Source organism: Myotis yumanensis, unplaced genomic scaffold, assembly GCF_028538775.1.
Source record: "Myotis yumanensis isolate MYYU_CA2020_CCGP unplaced genomic scaffold, mMyoYum1.0.hap1 SCAF_10, whole genome shotgun sequence".
Classification (NCBI taxonomy): Eukaryota; Metazoa; Chordata; class Mammalia; order Chiroptera; family Vespertilionidae; genus Myotis; species Myotis yumanensis.
The window spans coordinates 77,806,655-77,817,159 of NW_027223761.1; the positions used below are offsets into that span (position 1 = coordinate 77,806,655).

The window sequence follows — 10,505 nt, forward strand, 5'->3', positions numbered from 1 at the left end:
CTTTCTGCCCAGATTCATGTCGGGGGTCCCCACCAGAACCCAGGTCAACCTTGAGGACCACACAGATGCCTGCCAGTGGCATGCAATCGCTGCTCCCCTCCAGGGACCCACAAAGAGTTAAGGTCGCTGGGGCCCAGCCAAGGAAGATTCCAGTTCCTGCCCAGGCCCAAGATAGTTGCTGGCCTGGGTCCCCTGGCTGGCAGGCTGGCTGGAGAGGAGGAGGGGCCGCCCGCCTGCTTGGAATTCCTGACCGTTTCCCAAACGGTGAGGGGAGGGTGCCACTGGGTGTGGACAGAAAGCTAGTGAAACAAGTCCAGGACAAGTCACTGGACAGGCCAGGCGTGTTTATATTTCTCTTTTCTTAGCTCAGTGAGTACTGGGTATGTGTCACACTGCCAAATCCTGATCACAAGTCTCCATGAACGGGCGGTGAGCTGGATAATAAAACCCCTGACATCATCATTCCAGAAGCTTCACAAGGCTGCGTATATAAGGGGCTGGCTGCAGCTGCAGCTGAAGGAGCTGACCAGCCAGCTGACCCCGACACTCACCAGCCGCCATGGACATCGCCATCCACCACCCCTGGATCCGCCGCCCCTTCTTCCCTTTCCACTCCCCCAGCCGCCTCTTCGACCAGTTCTTTGGAGAGCACCTGCTGGAGTCTGACCTCTTCCCGACTTCTACTTCCCTGAGCCCCTTCTACCTCCGGCCACCGTCGTTCCTGCGGGCACCCAGCTGGATTGACACGGGGCTCTCAGAGGTAAGCCTCCCCTCCACAGGCAGGAGAGTTTCCAGAACCTTCTGGAAACATTTCCATCTGCTCTCCTTTTCCTCTGTCTGAATCTGGTCAGAGGGGACGCTATGTCTAAGTGTCTTAAGTCTTTTAGGCACTTGTGTACCCTGCAGTGAAGAAAGATGAAGTTGCTAGTTTCTCCCCCAGTCACCTGTTTGTCTTTGATGCTCCTCTGTATCCCACTTATTACATTTTTCCCATGTGCTAGGAAGACACTCTTTTATCCCCTAACTTTTAAGTAGGGTGCCTCTTTCTGGTTTGGTTCATAAAGATCTGCAAGGAAAGAGCTGCCTGCAGACTCCTTTGCTTACCACTTCTAATACTCATACTCCTGAAACTTTTATCATTTCATGTTTCAGAGCCAGGAGACAGCACTACCCCGTCCTGAGCTTTCCATCCCCACTGTGTAGAGCTGGAGACAGCAACCACGATTTCCTTCCTTATTTCCTCTCCTAAGATTTCCCCAGTTTCTCAGGGCTGTGTCAGGCACCAGCCTGGGTCCGAGCCTAAAGAGAAAAGAATGTAGGTCCAGTCTTGGGACCCTTACTTGTCCTAAGAGGGTGGGAAAACCGGGTGAGCACGTAAGGTTGACAGAAGTTGTCACTGATAGCACGGTTTTAAAAATATCCAAGTGTGAGTAAACAGGAGCTGAGTGGGCAAGGGCTTTGGAAGGACAATCAGGGCCAGCAGAACATTCCAGATTGAGTGGGTGGGAAACTTGGCAGAGACCTGAGCAAGAAGAAGGGGCCTTTGTCTCCCAGACAAATGACAAGGCCAGGCACTGGGGTCAGAGAGGCAGCAGAAGCCATGCCCAGACCCATCCTTGTGATTGGTCCCCTGGGTGGCCTGTCTTCTTCCCTGTCCCTGTAAATAAAGTTTGGGTCCAATGACCAAGTGATGTGCCTTGGGTACCACTATGGTGGCTCCCCTGCACCACAGAGCCATGTTTATTCAAAAAGGGATGTTTAGCCAAAAAGAGGAGGATAAACTACCTGGGAAGAAAGCAGAATGATGAGACTGCACTAATAATCCACATTCTGACCATTATTTCTCCGACCCCTTTCTCCCACCTTGCTGTTTCTAGATGCGTCTGGAGAAAGACAGATTCTCTGTCAACCTGGATGTGAAGCACTTCTCCCCAGAAGAACTCAAGGTCAAGGTGCTGGGAGATGTGATTGAGGTGCACGGCAAACATGAAGAGCGCCAGGTGTGTAGCTTGTTTTCTCTTCTGTTCATTCATTCAGCACATACTATGTGCCAGACGCTGCCATCAGCCTCTGAGGCTGGCAACACTCCAGGCCTAGGCCATCAGGGTCTGGAAACAGGGATAGACCTGGTATTGTTATTGTTTTGGCCAGAGAAGTGATCTTTGTTGTTTGCTTTAATTTTATTTGATTGCCTTAGATAGGATAGATGGGATGTTCACTTCCCATTTAAGCCAATGGTTCTCAACTGTGGTCACATTAGAATCACAAGGGGAATTTTAAAAAATTCCAGTGCTAAGGCGCATCTCAGACCAATTAAATCAGAATTTTTAGGGATGGGACAGAGGCATCAGCATTTTAAAAAGCCCCTAGGTCATTGTAATGTGCAGTCTAGGTTGAGTAGCACTGATTTAGGCATAGTGCTTGTCGGACACCTAATTACATTAACTGCATGCACTCTGAAGGCACTTGAGTTTGGGACTTTTGATGTTCTGGAATCCTCTTCTCTTTAGCCCATCTTAACAGTGAACTACTTGGTTTGCCTCAGTTCCAGAGCTGTACTCAGCCCCTAATACCCTGGAGCACAGACGGAAACCTGTTGAGAGCCTGTCTGTATAAATACTTGAGATTCAGCAGGTTTAGTAGAATTCTGAAGAATGGAATAGCCAGCTTCTCATTACTTTCCAGGAGGGTGTTTCAATAAGTTTGTTTTTTACCAATTAGTGATAACTTGGAGCCTTGTACAATAAACAGTATAGTTTGAAGTCCTCAGGCTCTTTCCATTTTGTGTATATAACCTAAGTTTGGGTCATAGTCTCCCTGGATGGAATCTTTTTTTTTCTTTTTTAATAGCAGCAGTCCTATTGGTCTGGAACATTCTGGGACATTCCTGAAGAGTCAGAACAATATCTGAGCTTTCTCAGGCACTTAGATCTTCAATGTCGATAATATTCCAAAACGTGTAGGCCCAACAAACATTGACCTAAACCTTTGGGAAATATCTCTAAGCATATCCACGCCTTAGGGTTTGAGAGCTGTGAGGCTTTGCCTGTTTCAGATTTCTCAGATTCTCGTTGAAGGAGTGACCACCTAGACAACTTCATCTTAGCACCAAATAGAAAAACTTTCTCTCATGTTGCCATAGCATTGGTCCCACCTAAAAGGGGAAGGGGAACATGTGAGTTCTAAGCAAGTGCTGCTTTTTCCTGTTCTCATCTCTCTGCCTCTTTCCTCCTTCTCTTGGATTAGGATGAACATGGTTTCATTTCCCGGGAGTTCCACAGGAAATACCGGATCCCAGCAGATGTGGACCCTCTTGCCATCACCTCATCCCTGTCCTCTGATGGGGTCCTCAGTGTGAATGGACCAAGGAAACAGGCCTCTGGCCCTGAGCGCACCATTCCCATCACTCGCGAAGAGAGGCCTTCTCTCACTGCAGCCTCCAAGAAGTAGATGCCCTTTCTCTAATTGAATTTTTTAAAACGAGAAAGTTTCCTCACCAGTGACTAAAACTCTTGCGACTAGTGCTGAAGCTTATTAATGCTAAGGGCAGGCCCAAATTATTAAGCTAATAAAATATCATTCAGCAACAGATAACTGCCTTGTGCTTGAATGTTCATATGGTTTTTTTATTGGAAAAATACAGCAGGTCCATTTATTCATCACATTATGATCTAGGGGGCTCAAGGGATATTAGAGTCAGAATGGTATAAATTTAGTAAGTCACTTAACCTTTCTGGTCTTTCGGTCTTTCATTTAAAACATGGGGTACTGATTTGTACACTTTTTAACAAATAATGTTTTTATTGATTTTAGAAAGGAAGGGAGAGGGGGAGAGAGATAGAAACATTAATTATGAGAGAGAATCATTGATCGGCTACCTCTTGAATCCCCACAACTGGGCATCGAGCCCACAACCCACGCATGTGTCCTGACTGGGAATCGAATTGTGACCTCCTGGTTCATAGGTGACACTCAAACACTGAGCCACACCAGTTGGGCTGATATGTACACTTTTTGTAAAGGAGTAAATTAAGGAGAAAAAATAGATAAAGTTCTTGGTAGATTTCAAGGAATATCAGTTCTTCTCTCTTCTCCCTCTTTGATTTTGGCCCTCAATTCCAACAACAAATCTGAATGAACTCTGGATAACAATACATAAAAGGCCTTAGAACATCTCTGAAATTAATCATGTCACTAGGGAGGAGAGATGGTGTCCCCAAAGTTATTTGATATTTTCCTGCAGTTAAGCATTGCCTTCAGCTGATTCACAAAGGAAATAAGAAGGACTTGGGTGATCAGCACCAAACACGCATCTCAGGTATAGTCCTAAATTATCTGGCAAATACCTATTAAAACTAAGACTGGAAAATTTCCAATTCAATGACCCACTATAAAAAAAGTTAAGTTTTAGAATTATAATGAATAACTGATTAACAAGTGATTCTATTATTTAACTTAAACAAAAATATGTTACTCTACAAAAACATCTTCATTTCACTTCTGTGAATCTAAACTTCTGATTCAATGAATGAGAAGTGGCCCTGTGTAGGTAATCTGGCATAAATGTTTTTCTTCCTTTCTTTCTCTAACTCTGGGCTCATAGATTTGCACTTGCCTCCACTTCATTTTCTACATTTCCCCCAGTTCTAAGCCAGGTTTTATAATGATGAGTGGGGCTGCTGTCCTGCTATCATATTGAATACTATCATGGAGCCACAGATAGCTTATGTAAATGTGTAATCATCATGCTATGTCTGAGTCTTCCCGCCTCACTAAGCCCAGAGTTTCTATTCAACAAAGCCCCTCAGAAGTTTGATAGACAGGATTTTTCCATTTTCTTTCACAAATGGAAAAATCCCATCACAGCCTCCTGGCTTTAAGCAATGAGCTGGTTTCTTTTTTCATCTTGGATTGAGCACTGTTAGTCTGTAGAAGGGAAACTCTTAGCTGCTACTGTCTGCTTCTAGACCTAGAGGCCAAATGCGCATTCTCCTGAATTTTGTTTTTGTTTATTTAAACATTTTGTTACTAATTTTGCCCATATTGTTATTTATCTTTTCTACTTTAAAACACTCTACCACTGCTATGTGTTAGGAACAAAGGGATTGCATCAAACATGAACTTATTATTCTATCTTGTTAAAAAGACTGTCCCCTATTTACTTTTTGATCTATCCCTTTCCTGAAACTATTTATGAAAGTGAAAGTTTTGCTAAATCTAATAGATCATTCTGATAATCCATTTGACCACCCACCTCTTTCTTCTTTAAACTTCATTCTCTTGGTTTCTGTGACATTGTGCTAAACACATTTTTCTCCCCCTTTCTGACCACTTCTCTGTCTCTCTTATTAGCTCATCTTTTTCTGTGAATCATTTAAGTTTGTCTTTCCAATGGTTCTACTGTTGGCTTTTCCATTCCCTTCTTTTTGATAAGCCTAGATTATACTATTAACTCCCATACCTTCAACTCTCACCTGTGTGCTTGCATATTCCTGTGCCAAGTGCGTCACCAGGAGAACTGAAATGACATGTCCAACGGCTTTTTAAATATGTCCACTTGAATTCCCTAAGGCCCACAAATTCAACATACCTACAACTGTGTTTGTAATCTTTAGTTTCAATATTTTCCCCTCCTAATGTGTTCCATATCTTGGTGAATTCAATAATTCTCTTTTATGTATCTTAACCATTCATTCTTATTTGTAATATTATCCTATCTAATAAGGAGGGAATATGCTAACTGACTGCCACACCCTCAAAGATGGCAGTGCCCACAGCCACAAGATGGTGACACCCAGTCCCCTCAGCCCTTCTGGGAGCCTGCCTCCAGAGTCCCCCCGTCACCTCAGCCCCCCCCAGCTGCCTAGGGCCAGCCAGAGCCTTGCCTGTGCCTCAGATGTCAGCTGCCCAGCTGCCCAGGGCCAGCCTGAGGCATAGGCAAGCCTTGGATGGCAGCTGCCCGAGGCTCAAATAACCAGGGCTGGCCGAAGCTTGTGTTGCCGGCAGTGGCAGCAGCAGAGGTGTGATGGGGGCATTGACTTCCCCTGATCGCCAGGTCACCTCGCGCCCCTGAGGGCTCCTGGACTTTGAGAGGGGACCTCCCTCCAGTGCATGAATTTTCATGCACCGGGCCTCTAGTATATTACATAAGTTCACACAGTTGTCAAAACCAGAAATCAAGGAGTTATTTGTCCTATTTTGAAAAACAAAACAGGCAACAATAAAATCAACAAAAAGAAAAATTAAGGAATAACTTAATTTGAAAAGAGCAATAAATATTAAATAAAAAGCAGAAATTTAAAAAACATATGGATATGATAAAGAACTTTTTAAATATATCAAAAATTAGTTGATGTTATAAATGCTACAAGGGACAAATTTTCACATTTACAAATTTAAAGATAGCTGAGGAATTCACTCAGAATGCAGCAAGTTGGGGGGGAAAAGATAATTAAAATAAAATTAGAACAGTTAAGATACATGGAAGAAAGAATGAAAGACTCCAATATATATCCAAAGGGGTGATTTAGAAGAATTAATGGAAAAAATGATAAAGCATTATTTGAAGAGATTTTTTAGAATTGAAGAGAGATGTGAGCACTCAGATACTGGGCAGGATAAATAAAACTAAATATGCACCTAGAAATATCACTGTGACAATTCAAAACAATAAGGATAATGAGAAAATCTTAAAATATATGAGGTGAAAAAGATATATTAATTATGAATTAATTACAACTAGATTGACAGCAGACTTCTCAGCATTAATAAATATCAAAAGATAATGGAGTGGGGGAAAAAAAGAAAAGGATAATGGAGTGGCCCAGCTGGCATGGCTCAGTGGTTGAGCGTTGACCTATGAACCAGGAGGTCACAGTTCAATTCCTGGTCAGGGCACATACTCGGGTTGTAGGCTCCATTCCCAATGTGGAGAATACAGGAGGCAGCCGATCAATGATTCTCTCTCATCATTGGTGTTTCTATCTCTCTCGTTTTTTCTTCCTCTCTGAAATCAATAAAAATATATTCTAAAAAAAGATAATGGAGTGAGGCAAGAACATACAGTGGAGACAAGACAGTCTCTTTAATAAATGGTGTTGGGAAAATTGGACAGATACATGCAAAAAAATGAAACTAGACCACCAACTCACACCATACACAAGAATAAACTCAAAATGATAAAAGACTTAAATGTAAGTTGGGAAACCATACAAATCCTAGAAGAAACCATAGGCAGCAAAATCTCAGACATCTCCCATAGCAATAAGATTTTCTCATTATCTTTATTGTTTTGAATTGTCACAGTGATATTTCTAGGTGCATATTTAATTTTATTTATCCTGCCCAGTATCTGATACATCTCCCAGGGCAAAGGAAACTAAAGAGAAAACAAACAAATGGGACTACATCAAAATAAAAAGCTTCTGCACAGGAAAACCATCAACAAAACAAAAAGGGAGCCCACTGTATGGGAGAACATATTTGGCAATGATACATTTGATAAAGAGTTAATATCTAAAATATATAAGGAACTCATACAACTTAACAAAAGGAAGACAAACAATCTAATTAAAAAATAGGCAAAGGACCTAAATAGTCACTTCTCCAAAGTGGACATACAGAGGGCCAAGAGACATGAAAAAATGCTTAAAGTTACTGATCATCATGCAAATTAAAACAACAATGAGGTATCACTTTACACCAGTCAGAATGGCTACCATCAATAAATCAATAAATAACAAGTACTGGCGAAGATGTGGAGAAAAGGGAACCCTAGTACACTGCTGGTGGAAATGTATACTTGTGCCATCATTATGGAAACAATTATGGAGTTTCCTTAAAAAAATTAAATATGGAACTGCCATTTGACCCAGTGATCCCACTTCTAGAAATATATCCTAAGAAATCCAAAATACCAATCATAAAGAATGTATGCACCCCTATGTTCATAGCAGCACAATTTACAATAGCTAAGATCTGGAAACAGCCCAAGTGCCCATCAGTAGATGACTGGATAAAAAAGCTATGGTACATTTACACCATGGAAAACTATGCAGCAGTAAAAAAGAAGAATCTCTTAACCTTTGAGACAGCATGGAGGGACATGGAGAGTATTATGCTGAGCGAAATAAGCCAGTCAGAGAAAGACAAGTATCACATGATCTCACTCATATGTGAAATCTAATGAACAAAATAAACTGATGAACAAAATAGATCCAGAGACACAGAAGCATAGAACAGATTGCGGAATTTCAGAGGGAAGGCAGGGGAGGGTGGGTGGGTGGAAAGAGATCAACCAAAGAATTTGTATGCATATATGCATAACCCATGGACATAGACAATAGGATGGTGAAGGCCTGGGACGGGGGGTGGTGGCGGACTAGGAGAGATCAATAGGGGAAAATGGGGGACATATGTAATACTTTCAACAATAAAGATTTTAAAAAAATAATGGAGTAATGGCTGATTGAGTAGAAATAACTAGCTGTTAACTCATAATTTTAGTTATCACTCAAAGTAAAGTGTTCCATGGCAAGGATAGCAATATTGAAAAAAACCTCAATGTAATTTATTACATTAATAGAGTATAAGAAAATAAATCTTTTTTAAAAAATATATTTTTTATTGATTTTTTACAGAGAGGAAAGGAGAGGAGTAAAGAGTTAGAAACATCGATCAGCTGCCTCCTTCATACCTCCTACTGGGGATGTGCCCGCAACCTAGGTATATGCCCTTGATCAGAATCGAACCTGGGACCTTTTAGTCCGTAGGCCAATGCTCTATCCACTGAGCCAAACTGGTTAGGGCAGAAAATAAATCTTATAGTTATCTCAAAGTAAGTATGGGTCCACCCCCATATTTACAGGGGGAAAACAATCCCTGTCCTGTTAACAATCCAGGAATACTAGGGAGTTTCCTTAGCTTGGTACACATTATATTACAAAAATCTAAAGCAATCATTATATTTATCAAAGAAAATTTCAATGGATCATTTTTACTATCCTGAGCAAGATAAAGGTGCTCACTATCACTCCCAATATTTAACTTGCCATGAAAAGTTCTAGCTGATACTACAATAGAAGAAAAATAAGGTGTAAAAATTAGAAGAGAAGGGTGAAACTGCCATTATTTGTAAATTATATAATCATCTGCCAAAACAACTGCCACATAATCAACAAACTATTAGAACTACTAATAGCATTCAGTAAGTTTATAGGATACAAGTTTATAGAATACTGTTCTGGTTATTGATTCCTACATATTAAACTACCTTAATATTTAGTAGCTTAAAACAACAATCATTTTATTAGACCTTACTATTCGTAGCACAGGCTCAGTTGGGCAATTTTTCAGCTCCTCGTGGCATTGATTGGGGTCTCTTGGTGGTATTCAACTTAACTCCAATTCCTAATCCCTTGGAGAGGATAACTGAAAGGCTGGGTTCAGCTGGACCCTTCTCCCTCTCTTCATAGTGTCAGGGCCTCTCAGTAGGGTCTCTCCATCAGGTAATTGAACTTCTTATATGGTAGCTCAGGGCTTCAAGGATTGCTCCACAGACAGGAAGTGGGAGCTGGTCAAAGTAGTTAGAAAGCCTGCAACTATAGGCTTTCCATTCAAAAGGAAGGGGCATAGACTTCCACCTCTTGATGGGAAAACTGCCAAAGAATTTGTGGCCATATTAATCCTTCACAGGGGCTAACAGAAAGGGAGAAGATATATGCACTCTCTAAAATTTATAAGAAATTAATAGGTGAAATATACAAAGAACTACTGCAAATCAAGCAAAGGACAGCTACTTCAATTAAAAAAAAATCAACAAAGACTATACATAGAAAATGTATAGAAGTGGAAACCAAAAAGCCAAAATGCATACAAATAAATGCTGAAAAATCATTAGTAGCTAGAAAAATGCAAATCAAAATAACAATAAGCTATCACTTTAAAACAGGCATTTTCAATATTGCATTATTTACATTTTGGGTCAGATAATTCCTTGTTGTGGGGCTCTTCCACGCATTGTAAGATGGTTAGCAGCCTCCCTGATCTGACCCACTTGTGAGAAATGCTCATCTGTCTGAATTCAAATAGCAGACTTGGAAACATGAAGCATGCTGAAAACAAGACTTTTTCTTTTTTTAAAATATATTTTTATTGGTTTCAGAGAGGAAGAGAGAGGGAGAGAGAAACATCAATGATGAGAGAGAATCATTGATCAGCTGCCTCCTGCATGCCCCCCCCTGGAGATCGAGCCAGCCACCCAGAATCTAACCGTGACCTCCAGGTTCATAGGTTGCTGCCCAACCACTGAATCACGCTGGCTGGGGGAAAACAAGACTTTAATACGGTCTCCAAAGAGGGGGTGTCCTGTTGAACAGGCACACACAGAGCATCAATCACAGTCCCTCCTCCAGTTCCTCATTGGCTGAGTACTAGGTGGTTAATAGTTTTCCTCATACGTGGCCTAGGTCTTATTTTCTCCTATTGGATTATTTTTAAAAATGGGC

At 41.4% G+C, this 10,505-nt stretch overlaps 1 protein-coding gene across 1 annotated transcript; it reads left to right on the forward strand.

The window, feature by feature from the left end:
• The first annotated feature begins 391 nt into the window (after positions 1–391).
• On the forward strand, positions 392–3,594 carry CRYAB (crystallin alpha B). Its single transcript, XM_070426065.1, has 3 exons — positions 392–760; positions 1,878–2,000; positions 3,247–3,594. The coding sequence occupies exons 1-3, from the start codon at positions 560–562 to the stop codon at positions 3,448–3,450; spliced, it is 528 nt and encodes a 175-aa protein (XP_070282166.1). The 5' UTR covers positions 392–559; the 3' UTR covers positions 3,451–3,594.
• The last annotated feature ends 6,911 nt before the right edge of the window (positions 3,595–10,505 follow it).